Genomic DNA, 22,117 nt, shown 5'->3' on the forward strand with positions numbered 1-22,117 from the left:
AATTACAGCCTTTATTCCCACTTTCCATAAACTTTACTCCTCAAGGTCTAGTTTCATCCTTTGTGTTATTAATGCACAGTAAATTCCCTTTCTGCGTCAATTCTCAAGCTCATTCTTCTGCTAAAGCACGTAGCCAGGTTTGAGCCATTCTGTCATGGTGCTGTTAAAAGGAAAATACTAGCTAATGCCACATGAGAAGAAATTCTGCCACAAAAAATGTATTTTTTATTATCCTTGTCCACTGTTTCTGACCTTCCATTCAACATGCTTCTTACCTTTAAACTCTTTCCTTGGCTTTGAAATTAAAGCTGATGAAATTGTTTCATTTATAGACTGTAACTTGGCTAAAATACAGCACTAGGAGCCATCTTTCTGACCTGCCAGACTGCGTTTTTATGTGTGTGTTTCATTTTTGCTAAGCATGCATATGCAAACTCTTCAGTTGTTGATATTTCTTTTAGAGTTCGGATTGGTTTTGGTTTTCTTCCCTGATGTTAGAAAAAACCCTTTCTGCACAGGAACAAATAGAAAAAAAAAAAGCTAGAGGTCACAATCTCCCAAGTTACAAAATAGGCGTGTGGGCAAGAGATTCCACAGAATCCCTATCTCTACGTTACTGGGATTGGTGTAGTGTTTAGGTATGGGCTGGTGTATTACTATGTCATCATGCCTATGCAAAATTAGCACCATAGAGTAAATGGGGCACTTCTATCCCCAGCACACACTGTAACAGAAAGTTCCATACCTTAAATATGTGATATATAGGAATACTGCGAAAACACTGTCAACAGATGTATTGGTTACAACTAGTCTACATACAGACCTTCAGGTGCAGAAACTGTTCAGGTAAGAGGCAATAAGCAGAACTCATCCCCATTATGAAATGTGTCAACATTTATTATTCTTGAATGAATGGTAGATCATAGAGCTATCTCCTGTGAAGAGTTTTTCTATAGTAAAAGACAGATGTCCTCTTCTGATTTTTTTTTTCCATTGGTGTGGGTTGAGTGAGCGTTCCTCAGTTCAAGCAGTGTCAAACTATTGATATTGCTTTGGAAACTCTTTGGAAACAAACTGAGACCTTTATCTGTTTTATTTTTACTGCCATTACTTGTGCAGAAATGACCTGGAGATAATTCCGTAACTTATCTTGGTGTAAACAAGGTAATTGTTATATTACAAAATTGTTAACCCACTAATTTCCGTCACCCAGGGCTGACTGGTGTTTTTCAGTTCTCTATCGACTGCAGGAGAGGCTTTCTGATAATTTATGGAAAACAGCATACATATGTTGCCCAATTTGAAACTCGATCTCCTTATTGTATATAGCAGTATGTGTGCTCACACAGCTGACACAAACCTTAATTCCTATAGTAGAAGGGGCCAGGGCTTGCTTTCATCTTCCAAGATCTTTGGGAAGGAGTCGTTTTAAGAGCACACTGTCACTGCATATTGCTGCTGACAAAAGCGAATGAACACGGTCTTTGGAAATGACAAAATTTTATTACTTCACTTGGAGTAGAGTCAGGAGAGTAGTACTAACACATCATTCTTAGAAAGGTGTCAGGGAACAAAATGTTTGATTTACACACATACAGCAGCATGGTGACAAAATATTCTGATGAGTCACTATGTACTAGGCAGCCAATGACTCAAAGAAAGTGCTGCTCACCAACTCTCCAGCCTAAAGTGAAATACACTGAAACTCCACTGATCCTTTTCTGACTTTCCCAAACTCTGAAACCAGAACCCAAAGAAAAAGACTACAGTTAAAACGTTTCTAGTTGTACAGCTATCAATATTGGATGTGCTCGTGCATGCATATGTATAGATATTTTATACAAAAAGCAATATATTTACAAATAAGGCCTCAATTACAGTATAAACGCTACTATGTGTGTTGGCAGACCATAGAAACCAGGTAGATCATCTGAAAGGCAATTTTATTCTGTATACCTAGGCCAATTACAAGGAAAAAACTATTCAAATTTACTCAGAGCTTTATACTTCTAATTTTAGTGGAGTTTTATACCACGTTCAACTTTTTCATTAAGTGGTATTAGATCAGAAGTTAATCTTCCACTTAGTATATATATTTGCATTGGTGCATCTGTGATTCTACAGTAAACAACAAGTTAGAACAGAATACAGCTTAATTAGAATGACTTCTTTGAGTAGCCTTTTTTTTTCTGGGATGTGGACTCCATTCCATGGATGTACTTACTGTTTTGCCTCTCATTTTGCAAAGAAGTCCACAGACTTGAAATAGAATCATTGAATTCACTCTGCCTGTTTCTTGCTGAACGGCATTAAGGCAAACGAAATGTTCTGTTATTTCTTTACCTTTGACAGAATAATAAAGAATAATGGATAGCTTTAAACCAGTTTGAGCCCAAAAGTTTAAACATAGAAAAAGTGTGTCAGGAGAGCTTTAATCTTAGCTTCTGTAAGAAACATTTTCACTAATTCTTAGCACATTTCAAATGAGTCTAAGACATATATGACACATCATCTCAGTACTTTGCACCCAACCAGTGCTAAAAGCACAAGGATAAGTGACCAGAAAACACAGGATCTGCTGACTTAGTTTTGAGTACAAGATAAAGAGCACTGGGAGAAAGCAAACATTTTGTTTCCATATTTTTCTTTTTTGACATAAGGCAGCAGCAATTAGCACTGTCTGTCTTGTGATTCTTCTCCAGCTGCAGAATGGAGCTACCAATAGCTTCACTTAGCTGGCATGTAACCAAGTGATTCCAACTTAAGGCAATACTAGACAATCAGTAATCTCATGACCCATTGATATATGACTGCCATCTCTTTGATGAGAGTGCCTTGATCAAGAGTGTTAACCAGTGATGGCAGATTTTTATTATGTGCTCTTTTGAAATCAGTGAGGTATGGAACCACTAAAAATTGACAGGATTACAACATCATTCCTGATCAAAAACCCAGTTAGAGCACTTCCACTTATGCTGACAACTTTCAGATCAGGCTGTATATGCATCACAAGTGCACCACATCTAAACAATGTGGCCTTTAAATACCTCTCAAGGAAAGCAGCAAGTGCAGTTAAGCCAGCTGTTTACATAAATCTGTACATGCTAAGCTGCATATCTGAATGGCAGATACGAAGTCAAGAACATCTCCACATCTCCTGTTACCTGTTTCGGAGAGGCATGGTGCTGAGCGCAGTCACTCAGCTGTTTCACAGTAGTGCACAGGCGTAGGAGCATTGTCTGAGCTCCACAGCTGCTCACTGACAGTTCCCGAGCGGCTCACCTCCCACAGTGCCAGTTTTAGCACCTCAGAGACTGTTATCTTGACCTGGGCCTGGAACTTTTTGCTAATCAGAACATAGAGGATTGGATTGAGGCAACTGTTGATGAAACCAAGGCCAGTGGAGAGGGGAATGCCATCCTGCAGTAAGCCGTGCAAGTTTTCATCATGGTGAGCAGACAGCTCTACAATGCTGAATATGTGATACGGTGTCCAGCAAACAAAGAAAGCTACAACTACAGCAATGATGGTCCAGAAAAGCCTGCTGGAAGTCAATACGGCTCTCCTCTTCACTTTGACAATCAGCAATGAGTAGCAAATGACCATGGTCACTAGAGGAAAGAGGTAACCAAACGCAAGCCTCACCCAAATGAGGACATGGTGCATCAGCAAAATAAGTTCTCTGTCATGCACATGGAAGTTGTTGTAGCAAATGGTGACATTGTTGAGAACTGTAGCTGTGTCTCTGAAGTATAAAGCAGGGCCACCAATAATTGCAGCTGACATCCAAATGATCCCACTAAGAATGAGGGTATTCCTTACAGTCCGATACTTGTAGGAAAAGATGGGGTGGACCAGGCGGATGTAGCGGTCAAGGCTGATGAATGTCAGGAAGAAAACACTGGCAAACATATTAAGCAGTGCAATGAATGAATTCATTTTGCAGAGCCACTTCCCAAAAGGCCAGTGGAAGCCCATTGCCACATATGTAATATAAAGGGGTAGGAAAAGAACAAAAATTAAATCTGCAATGGCCAGATTGAGGAACCAGAGCGTAGAAACAGATTTATCCCACTTAAAACCCATAAACCAGATGACAATGGCATTACCTGGCACTCCCAGCAGAAATGCCACACTGTAAAAGGAAAGGGAAATCATATGGGCAATGCTGAGGGAGGACTGAGGTGATTTATCTTCCTCAGACAGATCGTAGAAATAAGAGTAGTTCTCAAAATCTTCAAATGTCATGTTGCACAGTTGCCTTCTGGGGAAGAAAAGAAAGGGAATAGTCAAAGAAAAACATGTTTTACTGCACTGCAAATAACAGCCTGCAATTGCTTTAAGTTTTGGTCATTAAAAAAACCCCAAACATTGACTTAGCTTCACATATCTATCACTAATTAGCTGTCAGTTGCTGACACAAAGCTTGTGGAGTATTTTGTTCAAAGGCATTTCAAGAAATGTTCAAGTTAACACTCGAAATCTTCAGAAACTGTTTTCTGAACAGAAAGCACTAAGCGCAGTGTCACTGATAAACTTCTGGGAGATCGGAAGCACAGTTTTACTGAAGTGTGATTTTTCATAGAATCACAGAATGGTAGGGGTTGAAAGGGACCTTTAGAGATCCTCTAGTCCCACCCCCCTGCAGAAGGAGGTCAACCTAGATCAGGTCACACAGGAACATGTCCTGGCAGGTTTTGAAAACCTCCAGAGAAGGAGACTGCACACCGTCCCTGGGCAGCCTGTGCCAGGGCTCCCTCACCTGAGCAGGAAAGAAGTTTTTCCTTAACTGGAACTTCTTGTGTTCCAGTTTTTGTCTATTACCCCTTTTCCTGTCACTGGACACTACAGAAAAAAAGTGTCACCCAATCCTCTTGACTACACCTTTCAAATACTTGTAAGTATTAATGAGGTTCCTCCTGCAGTCTCCTCCAGACTAAACAGCCCCAGTTCCTGCAGCCTTTCCTAAGAAAGATGCTCCAGTCCCTTGATGATCTTCTGGACATAGGACTCCAGATGAGGCCTCACCAGGGCAAAGTAGAGGGGGAGCAGAACTCCCCTCGATCTGCTGGCCACACTCTTCTTGATGCATCCCAGGACATATGGCCTTCTTGGCCATGAAGGCACATTGCTGGCTCATGTTTAGTTTATCATCAATCAGGACTCCCAGGTGACTCTGCAGAGCTGCTCTCCAGCAGGTCAATCCCCAGCCTGTACTGGTGCATGGGGTTGTTCCTCCCCAGGTGCTGGACTCTTCACTTGTCCTTGTTGAACCTCATGAGGCTCCTCTCTGCCCAACTCTCAAGTCAGTTGAGATCCCGCTGAATGGCAGCACAGGCTTCTGGGGAGTCAGACAGTCCTCCCAGTTTGGTGTCATCAGGGAACTTGCTGAGGGTACACTCTGTCCCCTCATCCAGGTCATTGATGAAGATGTCGAGCAAGACTGGTCCCAGAACTGATCCCTGTGGAACCACACTGACCACAGGTCTCCAACTTGACTTCGCTCCATTGATCATCACCCTCTGGGCCCTGTCATTCAGACAGTTCTTGATCCACCTCACCCTCCACTCATCCAAACCACACTGCCTCAGCTTTTCTATGAGGATATAATGGGAGACAGTGTCAAAAACCTTGCTGAAGTCAAGGTAGATGACATCCACTGCTCTCCCCTCATCTAGTCAGCCAGTTATACTCTCATAGAAGGCTATCAAGTGGGATTTCCCCTTGGTGAATCCATGTTCCCACTGATGTCCCACTGATAACCATCTTTTCCTTCGTGTGTCTTGAGATGGTATCCAGGATGAGCTATTTCATCATCTGTCCAGGGATGGAGGTGAGGCTGACCAGCCTGGAGTTTCCTGGGTCCTTCTTCTCACCTTTTTTGAAAACTGGAGAGACATCAGCCTTCCTTCAGTCCTCAGGCATCTCTCCAGTCCTCCATGATGTTTCAAATATGATAGTGAGTGGCTTAGCAATAACATCAGCTAGCTTGACTCCCTCACCACTTGTGGATGCATCCCTTTCAGGACCCATAGATTTGTGGGTGTCCTGCTTGCCCAACAGGTCTCTAACTCTATCCTCATCCACCAAAGGGAAGACTTCTGTTCTCCAGACTACTATCCTCCAGGGACTGGGCTTCTCGAGGGCTGGCTTTGTCAGTGAAATCTGAGGCAAAGAAGATATTCAGTAGTTCCATCTTCTCTGCATCCTCTGTCACTAGGACATCCACTTTATTCATCAGTGGGTTCACATTCTCTTTAGTCTTCATTTTGCTGCTGATGTATTTGAAGAAGCCCTTCTTGTTTTCCTTCACTTCCTTTGCCAGGTTTAGTTCCAAAGGGCTTTTCCCACCTTCCATAGATTTCTTTCTTCTCCTTGAGTAGTTCCAGTAGTTGTTTTTTCATCCATGTAGGCCTCTGGCTTCCTTTTCCTGATTTTCTACTTTTGGGACACACCAATCTTGGGCTTGGATGCAGTGGTGCTTGAAGATTGACCAGCTTTCTTGGGCACTCTTACCCTCTAGAAATCTGTCCCATGAGTCAGCTCACTTGAAGACCAGGGTCGCAACCCAGCTTGGTATCCTGCTTCTTCCACAAGATCTTGAACTCCACCATCTCATGGTCACTGCAGCCAAGGCTGCCTCCAACCTTCACATCTCCAACCAGACCTTCTTTATTTGTTAGCACAAGGTCCAGCAGCACACTTCTCATTGGCTCCTTGACCATTTGTTGACCATTTGTGAAGGAGTTGTCATCAACATTCTGTAGGAACCTCCTGGACTGTGCATGCTCGGCATTTTCTAGTTGTGTTTTATGTCTTAACTGCTCTGTTCCTATAGATTACATCTACCACAAATCAGACAAGCACCATGCACCTATGTAGGCAAAAAAGTCCAGTTAAAATGCCAGGAAGCCATTTTAAAAAAAATTACTACACCTCATATTATAGTTAACAAAATATTAGACTGATTTCTCCAGCAAGTGAAACTTCAGGAGTTTATTCCTCTCTATGTGTATCTTTTATAGAAAAAATGCTGATTTTCAGACACATTCAATGGTATTCCATTTCCTTAATGCAGCAAAGTATGTAGAGAAGGAAATATGTAGAATATATTTCAGGGACAATACATATAATTGTGGCATTCTTCCACTACTGTGCTGAACAACAGGTAATAGTTTAAGGAAAATAAATCTTCCTAGGAGACTAAGACACACTGCAAGAACAATAGATGAAATACATGTATCTCTTTTTTACTTTTTTTGAGACAGAATGACAGAGTCCATTTTCTTCTGTTGCTTCTGGAACTTACAGCATGATTTTCCACATAGGAATTTTCTTCTAAAACTCCAAAGGAAGAGCATGAGAGGGAGAGAAGAGGGGGACAAAGAAAAATATAAACCACACACCAAAAAAAACCACAGGGAAAAAAAAAAAAAAGGAAATTAGAGGGAAAACAGCAAATGAAGGTTGAATGGGAAAAATCACTCAAGTTATATCTTCATTTCACAGACAAAGCTGCAGCACTGTTATTTGAGTCACGGCACCAAATTGTTATAAATTGCTGTTATAAAGTTCATTAGCCAATTTAAGTGACTCATAGATCAAATTTATTAAGCAAGCGGCAAACAAGCAAAACAGCGCTGGACAGCGCGGAGACTCTGCTCCACCAATGGCTCGTGACCCCTCCCCCGTAGCACAGCCCTTTTATACAGTCCTTATCAGCCGGGTGCATCGCTCCCTGGTGTACTCTGTGCATGTGCCTGTCTTGTTACTAGGGGGTCTTCTTCTGCCTCCTGGTGGTCTTAGGGTGGTCGCTTGGATGAAGTCAGTAGTCTTCCTCTAGTGGCCCACTCATGCACTCTTCTCTTGGCTCTTATCAGCTCATGCACAACTTATTTCACCTCCTATAAGCATCTTAGCCAACTGCACCTGTTCACTGTGTAGGAAGTTTACGGTTAAAGTTTTACAAGACTTTTACAATGACTTTAAACGGTTCCTTGCACAACTATTCTTTCATGATTTGATTAACGAACATGACCTTTTCCATTACAGCACAACACAGATGGCCACAGTCTGATAAAAGTATCTGCCATAGTCAAAATAAGTATTCTGCTAAATTCTGTTACTATTTAAGGCTAAATTGTCTGGGGGGGGGGGACTGAACTTCACTAAAAACCTGTCCTTGAGAACAGTATACAACCAGCTCATTAGCTGTGCTGTGCATGAGCTCAACAGTACGCTGCTGAGCACTAGCCCCATTCAGAAACTGAAATTCAGCCCTGCTTTTGAAACCCAGCCCTGCATTCCTGTAATTCCACTAATTTTAGCATGCTAAGGACAACAGGAGTGAGGTCTCCAGAGTACACTGCCTGCAGAACTACATCTGCAAGCTTGTTATTTATGTCTATACCTTTCCTCCAAAAAGGGTAGTTCACTTATTTTGAAAGAATTACTTACACAAGTGACACTATACACGTGCACACACATTAGCAGGATCTAGGATAGGCAAGGGGAAAAGTGATATAAATTTAAAAGCTCTTATTACATAAACATATGTAATAAGGGTCAACAAGACTTGTCAAGAGGTTATGATAACATTTGCCCTTTGTGATTTACATCAGGCTCAAGGAATGTTACTTGTTTTGCCGCCTGATAAAATGATACTTACTGGTCTGCATTTATGTGGTTACATGACCCTTGGGGGTAGATTCTGCATCCAATACCAGTACCACCCATCTGAGTCATTTTTTCAAATAGCTTAACATCTGCTGAGAAGTCAGATAAACAAGGATCAGTACATCTGGAACAACATTACATTTGGACAGTTTCAGAGGACAGTCAAGTTAATCATTGGATTTTTAAGGGTCTTTGCCTAGATACATAACTATACCTTCAAATAAAATTGATGCAATTAAACAAAACAAAAAAAAAACCCCAATTGTTCAGAATCCTGGTGTTTAGCATCCTGTAGTCCAGTCACTGATCCATTTTGCTTTTCAGTTTCACAAGAGCTAGCACAACATAACAACACTTGGATTCAAACATTTCCTCGCAAACCTTTTTTCTGCCTTAGGGTGGTTAAAAGCTGTAGTGGCAATATCAAACATTTGCCTACTGCTCAACAATATTAATTTTATATTTAGAATTTCAAAGATGATGTATAGAGAGAAAGACAACATAGGACAGAAAAGGAAAAAAGGCAGAAGAAAACATATTTAAATAAATACCAACTATTTACCAAGCCTCCTGTAGTTTAAAACTCCTCTGTTGAAAGAGTGCACCTTTAGAATGCAATTATTTTACCAAGTTTGTACTTTTCCTTATCTGAAACTCCTTATCTCGAACCAGTGTTCCAATGCAGTAACTATTCAGCAGTGGGGCAAAAGAGCAGGAGGAACACTGCTTGCCCTTTATCTCCATGCACAGATGCTGAAGCCAGACTCTATGGCTAGTGTTCAGCAAAGACTGACAGTTATATTTGCAAAGCCCAGAAACTTTTACCTCTGATGTCCACATTTATGAAGCACTTCTATGACAGGACTCACGGTGTTAAGCCTTGTCTTGAAAAAGATTCGCAGTAAGGGACTGTCACTGGAGCTTTGCTGGTTTACATCAATAGGGACCCAGATTTTTTTTTCTGTGATAATCCTTAACTGTGGACATCTCTGCGTGTTCTTGAAACATACATACTCTTAAATACATGAGTTTGAGTTCTATTTATTAATAAACTTTCAGAGGCAGAGCTGTCTTGCAGTTCAAGTCTAAGTTTCAAAAATACAAGAAATCTAATTCTGTTCCTCATTCTGTCACTGTTTTCCTGCATGACTTTTGACAAATAGCCTAGTTTCCAGACTGGAAAGACTCTCATGAACCTGTCTGCAAACAGAGGTTCAGTAGAGAAAACAAGACTTTTTGCCAGCAGTTTCCACTTGGCTTTCAGGCCAACTGCTAGAAAGGGTAAGAGAGGTTAGATGCAGTTCAGACTCGGTCTCTGCTGGTTCAGGGTTGAAAAAAAAAAGAGACAGAGCAAGGGAAATACTTTTCAATAAACAGGAAAGTGTGGTTAGATGACTGGCAATAGGACTTGGGGGTAGCCACAGGTTACAGAACAGTGTCTTATTGCATATGGATTAATATAACCAAGTTAAAAAAAAAAAAAAAAAAAGACACTATGAAGTCTAAATAGAAACCAGTCTGTAAAATATAAGTTTAGCAATTATTTGACTGTAGTCTGTTCCTGTTTTCTGAGGTCACCAGCAGCTCCGAAAACTGAGCCTTCTTGATTTAGTTGCTTAATTATGAATATAGTTGCTAATTTTAAGCAAATAGGTTCCAGAATGTTTGATGAGGAAGTTTCTTTTCCTGTCTACTTCTGTAAAACAGAAGTTAATTACAAACAAATTCAGGTTGTCATTTGGTGCTAGTACCTTTTAGATCCAGAGACAGAAAACAGAAGTAACAAGAAATACAAATCATTAAGAAATATTCTAAAATACAAAGCCACAGAACTGATGGGAAAAGACTTCACTACGTGTTACATGAATTGTCTTTCTCTGAATTTCATCAGGAAATTACAGAATCTGATCTCAATTGACATATTCATAGCTTTTTACTACAAATACTTCATTTTCTCTGTTCATTTTCTCAGACCTCATTTTCTCTGCCATCATTACAGTATTTCATAAAGTTGAGCAATAACGACAACTCAGACAAATTATTAGATCTGCTTAAAATAGAACAGCTTTTGTCCAACTAAGGATGGCCTTATAGTTATGGTGTGGGACCAGTAATTTGGACTCTGTTTATGGTTATGCCACATGCCTCCCGTTTCACTAGGATAATTTGACCTCTCCGTGTCTCAGCTCTGAGGTCAGTGGAATAGCTTTGGAAATATATTACATTGTTTTTTCAGTAAAAAATAGGAAAAAAACCAAACAAAACAGTTACAATTTCCACCCACTTCATTTGATGCAAAAATCTTCCTGGGATTTCAAAGTTTGCTGGGTACCATGCAAGTTCAGGTCACACTTAATTACACTGGTAGTTTGTGCTACATGTTTGGGCTGCAGCCCACACAACTCCTCTCTTACATTTGGTCCTTATTACTTTTGAAATTTACAGAGAGTTCCAAGAGAAGAGCTTATTCATTGTCTATGTTCATTAAAAGCACAAATATTTGAGTGGTACTCCCAAAGCCTATTTGCTTAATGTGACAAACAGTGGTCAGAGCCTCTGGCCACCTAAATTGATTTCAGAGGTCACAATAGCGACCAGTTTGCAGAACTGTCTCAACAGTTAACTTCATAGAGGGAATATATTACACAAACCTTCCTTTTAATGTCTTTAAGAATAATTCTGACCATATCACATTCCATGTGTATGATCTATGGCTAAAGAAAAGCTTATTTGATTGATTCACATCAACTTTCATCATTTTCAAGAGTCAAAAGTTGGAGAACGACTAGTTTCTCAAAAGGTCACCTTAAAGTCTGCTTGTCATACAGCATCTCAGCAAGTTTGTCTGAATATTGAATATGTTTGAGAGCTCTGAAAAAATGTCTCAAAACTTTTGAGGTGCTAATTTTTTTATTTATGTAGCTTCAAAAATGTGAAATTCAGTGAGAAGCTCAAAACACACAAGGCTGAGCAAGTTTGTTAGAGCTATATACATATTTTTGGTGAGTATTGGTGAGTATATATTTTACAAAGACTTGAAGACAAGATCCTAAAACCCACAAGGAATACTGATGAGATTACAAACGGTCATAGGCTTATATTTTCCCCTCAAAAGAACAAAGCCAAGATGACCATTTGCCTCCATGTAGAAACATTCCTATAGCAGGAAGTTCCTGATACACCCATACTACAAAATTAAATCATAGCTATACTATCATCTAAGCCTAAAGCTGTCCTTGCAGACAAAGCTACTAGGAAATGAGTACTTTAAGCTAGTATACACAAAAGCAGAATCAAGGCTTTTTCACAGACAACAACACCTACCTTTTGACTATCGTTTTAATGGTCTTTGGACACAATGGTGACAAAATGACTTTGTAAGCCATCCTGAATTCAACAACTAGAATGGGTCATGATTGATATGATATGTGACTGGAAACCTTTTCTAGCCTCTATCTAGATATATTTCCTCTAGCAGACAAGACAAGAATGCAAATAGCTATCATTCTCCATTGGGGCTCTCAGTGAAGCAGGGTTAGAAATGTACACACAACATACTAGGTAGACACCCTAAAATTTATACCAAAACCATCTTGCTTTGAGCAAGGCCAACATAACCCTGTGAGTCACACTTCATCAGTGGTATTGAAGTCATTCGACCAGATAATAGCCTCATAACATTTTACACAAAGTGAGTTTTCAGGAGGGATTAACAAACCCTTATAGAAAAGATTCAGTTAATATTGGTAAAAGGCCAGCACTTTTGCCACCACAGAAATGTTAAACAAATGGAAAACTTGGCTTTATATCTAAATAATGTTGCTGTATTAGAAAAAGTATCTACAGTAGGTCTGGCCTGAATATAACAAATCATATAGATGACTGTTGCAATTGAGCAATGTACCATTTCCACAACCAGGTAACCCATAATTGTTTGCAACCAGCAACTGCGAATCATCAAAAGGAATGTATCAAGTATCAAGACTTCCATCCCCAAAGAAGACAAAGAAACTCAGAAGTCCCTGGCATATGCACTGGAAGGGGAAGAAGGACACTTGGTAACTGTGTAGGTAGCCCATGCTCCTGCCTTCATTTCCATCCATTAATTTTTCCCCTTCTCAATTAATTTCCCTTTCACATATTTTTAAATATTCCTCTTGAACATAACAAGTTGCCATAACCGCTGCAAGTCTATCATGTGACAAACGTTACAGTAGAGTCAAGAAAATAACAGATGATATCTGTGAAACAATTGAAGTGGCCCCATTCTGGACAAAAAAACTCACAAAACAAAAAAAAAATCTAAGCATTCTTAAAGGTAGCTAAAAATAGAAGTTCAGGTAAACAGTGCACTTGAGATTTAAAACATGATCTTATACAATATGTGTCAGCACTGCCAAAGCATTTCCATAAGTGGTCATAACACCTTAGTGAAAGTGGGCTCAAGTGAAAAGTATGATCAGTCTGGTTTACAGAAAAGAAGGCTGAGAATGACCTACAGGAAGTCTCTGATCAAATCAGGTGCTGAACCTACAGTCCCTGCCTAGTGGTTGAGTCACAATCCTACCCTCCTTCCTTAAACATAATACTGTTGCCTCATGATGGAGTGGAGAAGCCATATCTTCACCTCTAGGAGACCTTCCCCTTCCTGAATAGAGGCTTTCTCTGTGTGTCATCATGCCCACTGTGTTGGAGTGAGTCAGGACCTATGTGGGTGCTTGTCTGTTTTCTCTATGCTGAAGAGAAAAGGAATCCCAATCTCCACCCCATTTGCTTGTCATACACATTAATCTCTCTGGAGGCCTAGGACATAGCACAGAGCCATTAAGCACACCTCTCGGACTACAAAACCTAGCAGGTACGCCATACATTGGCTGTGTCCTCAACACGGAAGATAAGCATGTTAATGAAGTATTGTTTCAGGGAAATTTCCTGTGTTTTCTATTCCTCCACAAAAGCTAGCAGTATTTTCTTTGGCTATAAGCCACCATAATAGTTACACAGCTAGAGTAACAGAATACTTGATTTAAAATTTGCAAGTGACTGGATTGAGAAGACACTGAATGCTCATGTTTCTAATCAAGTGTGGCTTTTCATATTGTTCAAGCAAGAAGTATTTGGAATGTTTACCTTACAACTGTCGCATGTATTTGTGATGAAAGAAGATTTTGACTAGCCTTCATACAATCATTACATGACCATGCAGCTCTGAGCATGCTTTTTGAATGGTTGCACTCCTTCAGCAAACACATGATTTAACCACAGCTCTCTCCCAACAGGAAGCAGCACAGTGAGTGCAGAGAATGAAGAGTGAATGTGGAGATTTCTTTCAGACTGTCAACTGGTGCCTCAGCAGACTGATTAATGCCAATGAAACATATGTTAGACAGCAACCATTTTTAAGTTACTGCAGGTTAACAATTTGGTTGTTATGGAAAAAAATAAAATAGCGCTCTCCAGAAAGGTATATCAAATAACAGATATAAACCAGCTTACAATATTTTCACAAGAGTTAAGATCTAACTGCAGAGAAAATCAACACAACTAATTCCTCAAATTTGCTGCCTTATATTCTATGCCATTTCATATATTTATTTCCTAGCCACATCTATGCTTGATTATGTATTGCCCCTCTAAATTGATCTTTGTTTTTCTAAATTTATTTGACTGCTCATTAAATCTACATCAGCAGTTTATTCTAGCATGATTATAATATTGCTATGGTTATATTATTCTTGACACATAATCTTGCATGGGTTTATCAGAACATTGAATTCCAAAATATGGCTATTGTATAAACAAAACATTCCATCTGATATGATAACATACTTTATTCTGTCCTCACAGTTAATATACTAGAAGCACTATGTACAGTAGATTAAGGGTGTCTACTTCTCTAGCAGTGTTACTCTAATATTCTTACTCATACAAAGCTAATACTCTTATTTACTTTAAGATCAAATCTAAAACAAGCACTACCTGTATTCCTGCAAAACTGTTCAACTCATATTGTTAATACAATTTCAGGAGGGCTGGATATTTATCTGTCTCCCTAACACAGCTCTAGGAATACTCCCTAGCACTGATAAGAATAGTTGGTGCCTATGATTAGGTGTTTAATTAAGATCTTGGAAACACTGGTTTTACAGGCTTTCCATATTACTTTTGTAAATGACTTTTCATTTGACTCCACCAAATATGGTACAACACCCTCAGTTAAGAGCTTAGGCTAACACTCCGTATACAGTCACTCATTTTTAAAAAATGAACAATGATTCTTAATATTTCTAAACTTCTCATTAAAATGTGGGGCTGAGTTTGTTAAAAGAGTATCACTAGAAAGAAAAAAGATGGAAGAATGGAAAGTGATACTACACTGATGGTACAGGACTTATCACTTTCTCTCACCTAGAAAGCTTCAGAAGAGAGTAAAATTCCTGTGCCAGACTCACACTTTGTGAAAGAAGCAAGTGTTTTATACTTGGAAAGCACCCAAAGGCCCTAGCCTTGGAGATCAAAGCCTCACTGGATCTAAACACTAAGTATGAGAGACACTTTCTGCCTTGTTTATAATTAAACAGGCACAAGAAGAGTAGGCAAAGGCACAGAATTATCTTGCTCAAAGCCAAACAGTATATTTAAAGGTAGGGTTGGAGGCAGAAATCAGACCTTGCCAAAAGAATGAAGAAGCAAATATCTTTTGTGGATAGAGGGAAAAGGTGCTGGTCCCTCATACTTGTACTTTGTGATTCTTGAAATACATTCTTTGAGAAGTATCATAAAGAGACAAGAGAGTCTGACTGAGGAATAGAAGCAACAAAAGGCTGCAAACACATACAAGCTAATGTTCCTGGCAAGGACTGCAGACTTCTAGAGTACCAGCCTTTGCAGATAACCCTTGCAAAGAAACCTGATTTGTAGCAATGCAATTTGTTAATTTCCCTTTGACCCCACTAGTGAAAAACCACTGTATCTGCAAGCAGGTCTGTCCAGTTCATATAAAGAATTGTAATGCAGCAAAATAGTAAGCCAGGTATAAAGAGCACTGCAACAAGTCAGTAAAAATTTTCTGGAAAAGAGCAGCTGTGGGCTGATACAGTGCTTTTCGCTCCTGTCTCCAGGCCCTCAATCTCTAGAACACATTGAAGATAGAAAGAGAACAGAATTAGATGTGCACCCCGAGAAGCACCACATGCTGCTTTTGAGGACACATAATTTTTCTTTTTGTCTCAGGAGCCCCAAGCACACTGTAAAAGTAGTAACAAGTGTAGCATTCTCCCTTCTCAAATCAAAGTGGGTTCTTAGACATCACCCACTCCAGTCACAGCAATCTCTTCTTCTGGTAACAGGCCATGAGAATCTTGCTCCTAACTCAGCATCTTTTGCAAAGCCAGCAACAACAGAGCCCTGCACTGTTGGGAAACTGATAGCTTCTTACTGAATGAACACAAATGAAACCATTATCAGAAATAATGAGTGAAAATTAGCCAGACAACCATCCTCCACAGTAAGAGAAACAGATGAATTGTTGGCACATTCCATAAGAACATAGTCCTCGGGAAAATCAGCTGCTTAAAAACCTAATATCTAAGAACAGATCACAAACTTCAAGCGTCTTTTAAGAAACATAAGGAGAGGAACAGTCTTTAAGGCAACTAGCTTTATTAGGAAACAGATTTTTCCTCTTGAATCAATCTACTAGAAATAAACACAAATTTAACAACATTTCAGAAGTTGCTCATTAGGTTGTTAGCAGAGAAAGAAATTATTAAAATGAAAAGGAAGAGTTTGTAATGTACAAACAAAATTGCTGTTACCAACACTTTTCCTTTGACTCCACTGCCACAGTAAAAATCCATAGTCAGATTGTGCCTAGAAATCTTTATATAGTTTCCCTGAGTTACGAGCCCTTTCCACAAAGGCAATCAGAATCCAAACCATAAATTCTCTCTCCAGAGTCAAATAACTTCCACTATGCCACTCTCAAAGAGATTCTAAGTGCAATAAAAGTGGACTCTAACGTCACCCAAAGCACATGTAAAATTCCTAGGATTAACGTAAACTTGGTAGGATCTCAATCCTGTCTACCTGGCGTAAGTGGCTGGTATTGTTTTAAATTAGGGCAGAAGCTCCAGTGACGTTAAACAAAAGTAAATTATGTTACCAAAATATTTGCATTTCTTAGTGAAGCTAAGAAAATGTTATTGAAAGTAAGCTGGAATAAGCTGTTTCTACAAATGGTCTGATAAATTTTTTTACGCTGATGTACCCTCACTCACTCTCTTCTCCTTAGCTATGAATTAATAAACATTTACAATTAAGTAATAGAATTTTATTCAGTATTTCTAGATGAATAAAATTAATGGTTTTTAAATTCATAAACAATCTATACAACTTCTATAAATCTACAAAACTAGACCTGTGATTTTGTTTGGCTTTGCAAGATCACATTTCGAAAGGCTACAAGTGACAACAGAGTGGTTATCACTAGGTCTGAACAGGAAGTAGAAACAAGCCTTGCCTCATCTTGCAGTAGTATATAGGGCTTCAGATCTTCTTGTCACTTTCTAGGAAACACGTTCTTATGCATTTGATGACAGCTCAGGTCACAGAAGTATTTTTTAATTATGCATGGTTCTAATATACTACTTATATAAAAAAATAATTCTATTAAAGACATATAAAATAGTAATATAATGATTAATAAGATAATAATAAACAAATATGTTAATAAAGATAAATTTAGAGGTAATGGACGTAAGCTGGAACACAAAAAACTCCGCTTAAAGATAAGGAAAAACTTGTTTCCTGTGAGGGAGCCCTGGCACACACTGCCCAGGGAGGGTGTGAAGTCTCCTTCTCTGGAGGTTTTCAAACCTGCCTGGATGCATTCCTGTGTGACCTGACGAAGGAGAAACAGCTTTAGCTGGGGGGTTGTACTGAATGATCTCTGGAAGCCCCTTCCAACTCCTACCTTTCCATGATTCTATGAAATGACTTCCAATTTCAGCTCCAGAATCTAGAAATGACTATAGTTATGAGACATACTATCTCTAAGTAAATCAATACACTAAAACTCACTGACAAGGAGAGGCTGGGAGGGGAAAGGAGGAGAGAGAAGGAGAGATTTTAAGTCAAGGTTACTTACCATTCTCTGACAGGATAAAAGACTCCTTGAAGTGTATATAAACACATTCAAAAGTCATTAAAAATTTAATTCACGCATACTTTCATATCTTTCTTGCTGCAAGGGTGGTTCAAATAATTTTGAGATAAATGAGTATCATGTTCTTTCTTCCTAGAAGCTCTTTAGCCAGTATATGCTACACTACTTTACAGGATTTGCCTGCAAGTCTTGTTGTATTTGCAGAGACACATTATTTAGAAGGGAGGGAGAGAAAGACTTAAAATGTAACAGAGACATCAACCTACCTTGCTTAGTTCTTTGGAACAAAATGCACTGTAAATTGGGGATGTGATCTCTGAAGCACAAGGAAGGACGATCTGCAGAATTTAGAGTGACTTCACTGTGATTCCAGCTGCTTCACTTGGCTACTGCCTTCCTCCTAATAAAGCTGCAGGATGATATAACGCAGTGTTTGTTTTCAACTGAGGAAGTTGTTTCCAACTTCCCTTGGTTTTCTAGACCCAGTTTTGAAATCTTGCCTTTCTGTATAATCCCAGCATTTCACCAAAAATAAATGTTAGACATGTGAATGAATCATTTTGGTCAGTGTCCAAGCAAGCAACAGATGTGGTGGCTGACGAATGGAAAGAGACTTAAAGTTGTAGGCTGCTTTTTGTTATGCAGAGAAGAGGTTGAACAGTATTTCTTTGTAAGTACTCTAGTTCAGAGAAAATAATGTTGAATGAGCACAAAGATGCTTAAAAAGTCATGCTGAAAGCATAATTTTATAACCGTACGTGAGATGCAAAAGGAGATTGATCTACTAATTATAAATACAAAATGAATGTATGTCAGAGAGAAGTGAGCTGCTCAAAACATCACTAATTAATGCCTCTGTCCGTCAGTCAGTGCAACAGTGGTCAGAAATTTGAACTGGCTTTTAGAAAACTTGGCTTGATTCCCAGTTCTGTAAAAAGCCTGCTGAATTTTTGTGGCCAGGCCTCATGATCCCCATATCACTTAGCTTCTCAGTCAGCAAAATGGAAATATTATTCCCCTAGTATCTGCATACCACAGCTTCACCTGACTGATGGTACCACACTCATCACACTCTTCTAAATCAGCTCAGCATCTGTCAGTCTACCCTTACCATAATCAAACCTTCTAGTGGAAGCAATAATCTATCAGTGGTACTCCTCTGTCATTAACGCAAAACATTTAAAATGTTCAACACTGATTGAATCTAGTCAATTCCAGATTTTCGAGATATCAACTCGATTTATTCGGTGAAAATTATAAAGACAGACAGGATGGAGCAAACAAACAAAAAATCCAACAGAAGACAGAAGTGCTTAGTGTGAAGTAGCAACACTGAGATTTCCGCATCAGGTTAGCAAAGCTACTCATTTTAAGCACGTCTCTTATGGTTCACAGATCATCTCTCTCAATAGGAACTGAAAACTTCCAGCAAAACTACCCTGCTTTGTCTTTTCTCCATGATAGTTCTTCCTGTTCTGACATTACAACTTCAAAAGCTGAGAGCTTGTACATGAGGGGGAAAAGCTATGAATGAAAGGAGGATGGAGATTACTCCAGGGTGGGACACAGTTCCTGGACAACAAAGAAAGGACAGGGGGTCATGTTTCTTATGAGTACATCCATAGGAGAACTAAGGGGGGGGGGGGGGGGGGTGCCTGAGGAAATACTATGGAAAGACTTAAGGACCCCATGATTTGGCACCTCACTTGTTTATTTATTGCATTTTAAACAGTTCCTGTTTTCCCTAAGTAACTGATTGGTGAACCTTTACTGATAAAGCTCTTTCAATAGTAGTTATCTTCTTTTGTAAATATTTGGATATGGTAAATATAGGCACCATTTAACAACAGATCTGTGGAGGTTTATTTGCTTGTAACGGCACAGGAGTCTGTGTCTCCTTTGCCAGATCCAGTTACTGTGAAACACTTAATTCAAGAGCTCGCTCTGTATTATTTCAGTAGGACAAAAAAGGGAAATTACTGGGTAGATAATCCAGGATCTACAGTAAAAGGATCAGTAAAAGTAATAGGATCTACAGTAAAAGAAAAAAGACTTCAGCAAGCAGAGTCACACATTTGCCAAATGCTCTTCACCTCATCAGTGAAGGGAGCATTCTAGAGTGTGCAATGGACTTTAGCAGGTTTGGGGTAGTAACAAATTGCCCTTAAGGAGCAGTTTCTCCCATTATAAACTGAAGCAAGCTTGGGACTACTCTAACGTGTCCTGGAGATGATAGCTCAGTTCTTTCACCCTTCAGAATCACGGGAAGATTAAACTTCACACGGTAATTTTCTTCACTCTTCCTATCACTTTACCAAAGATGCTAAGGTCCCTAAAGACCTTTTGTGGAGATATGTTTTCAGAGAAAAATGAGACTTTTTGTTTTGAAGAACATCAGATTACTATGTGTAAAAGATTTTTTTCTACCAATCTGTCCTATCTACATTTGCTCATTTTCAGTTGAAAGTGACTTCTGCTTTGATGAGCAATTACTCAATTTGCACAGTATGACCACCAAATGTAATGTATCTGGGAGAAACAAAGGGAATAGAATCTTATAGACAAAATTGCACCTCATCCAAAAGGATTTTTTTTTGCTTGTTTTCTGTTTAGAACTAAATAGAGCAGTTTTCATTAACTACAGTGGGAATCTTAAGTGTCTGAAGAATACAAGCTTGGTCCCAAACCTTTCCTTGTTTTAGTTCCTTCTATGCTCGGCCACAGTAAAACTGAAATGGTGGGTCCCAAATTACATGGCTTTTTAATATCCACTTTCATGCAACCCATTAACTATTGTCATAATTTTGTGAGTGTGATCTTTTCAGATACTCCTGTGATAATTGTATACTTAGAAGAAAACAAATGAAAAAACCCATGTACCTTGTTTCCTTTCATGTCTTTTTTTACTTGGAAGTTGTACTTTACCATCTCATTTGTGCTTTTTCAAAAGGATAGGATAATGAAGTCTTAGAGTTTTTACTCTACATAAAGTATGTCAATATATATATACTGGAGGGACATGCATTCATGAACATACAGTGCACATGGAACTTGCAGAACAGAGAAATACTATTTTATATCTAATGGAAAAAGAACAAAGGAGAGGTTTTTTTCATAATAATAGATACTGGGTTGTGCAGCAGTCAGTAAACTAGGTCTACTGAAGAACAAACAAGTTTAACAACACTTTGGATGCTTCATGGTTTTTTAACCCTGTAAAACAAAACATAGGCAGAAGATGTATGGAAAAAGATATGGAAGAAAAACCTTCAGAAATACTTCAGAGATATTTCACAGGTATTAACCAAAACAAAAATTACACACCAATAAACAAAGTAGCTTTTATTTATCTGGATTACTAACAATTCCCTGATAGTTCTGACAAATTACTTCCAACTGCAGGGACCACTGCATATCATCAAGCTGCCTATTAGTAAGTGCAGATAATCTCAGCACTGAACACTAAGTTCAATGTGCACTAATCCAATTAAGTTGTACCAACCATGAATTTACAAATTAGGTCAAACAAAAGGTATTTAGTTTTTCTGCAGGAGGGGAAGGGGAATGTAATTTAAACTGAACAGGACACAAGAAAGAAAGAAAGAAATTGCCTTTTAAGGATTCCTCTGTTTACAGGTCTGTTCTTTTTTTAAGAATCAAAAAAAAATCTTCACTGTTCCTTTGTCCACACTGTTTGAATTAACACCTCATGGATTAAAATCCACTCTGGAAAGACAGTTTAACTACCTAACAACCAGGAAAAGGGTAATTTCCTCCCTTCCTGTGAAATTAATGACTATTCAGGTCTATCCTTCCAGTAAAGCTGTAATGTCGACTTGTGGCTTAGCTGCCCACTGTATACCATAGTCAGCAACTATGACAAAATTCTCCAGAGACACATTTAAAACAAACCTCCTGATGAAGGGGATTTGGCTCATTTAGGTAGGTCCAGACCTTCTTTCGATGTTGACACTAGAAATTTGAAGATTTTCATTTATACTATGTTGAAAAAATCTGATGATTCTGCAGAAGGCAAAAACCTTTATGTATTATTTAGTCAGGCCAAAATACACCTGCATATGCATGAATTGCTATATATATACATGTGTATATACATAGAAGTTTGAGCAGGATCTTTAAAAGCAGCACTTCATGTAAATGCTGCAAACAAAGTCAGCAGTGAATATTGATGAATAATTTATAAGGAAGGAAACTATATATTTTTTTTTATTATGAAGTATGATATCTGGGAAAAAAAACCCCACAACTCCACTA

General features: G+C 38.9%; 1 protein-coding gene across 2 annotated transcripts; it reads right to left on the bottom strand.

Annotated features, from left to right (window-relative positions):
* Positions 1 to 1,483: 1,483 nt before the first annotated feature.
* CMKLR2 (chemerin chemokine-like receptor 2) lies at positions 1,484 to 18,250 on the bottom strand. Of its 2 annotated transcripts, none has more exons than XM_010199076.2 (2): positions 18,109 to 18,250; positions 1,484 to 4,264 (listed from the first exon to the last, which is right to left on the bottom strand). In XM_010199076.2, exon 2 carries the CDS (start codon positions 4,246 to 4,248, stop codon positions 3,196 to 3,198), a length of 1,053 nt encoding a protein of 350 aa, XP_010197378.1. In that variant the 5' UTR covers positions 4,249 to 4,264; positions 18,109 to 18,250; the 3' UTR covers positions 1,484 to 3,195. The 2 variants fall into 2 exon arrangements, with proteins under 2 accessions (XP_010197378.1, XP_061860751.1); XM_062004767.1 differs by lacking the exon at positions 18,109 to 18,250 and adding an exon at positions 9,239 to 9,281.
* Between the last annotated feature and the right edge of the window lie 3,867 nt (positions 18,251 to 22,117).

The sequence above is a fragment of the Colius striatus genome, chromosome 11 (genome assembly GCF_028858725.1).
Source record: "Colius striatus isolate bColStr4 chromosome 11, bColStr4.1.hap1, whole genome shotgun sequence".
In the NCBI taxonomy this organism is placed as follows: Eukaryota; Metazoa; Chordata; class Aves; order Coliiformes; family Coliidae; genus Colius; species Colius striatus.

Coding starts and splice junctions, on each gene's coding strand:
- CMKLR2 (XM_010199076.2), bottom strand. CDS start 4,248: ATGACATTTGAAGATTTTGAGAACTACTCTTATTTCTACGATCTGTCT.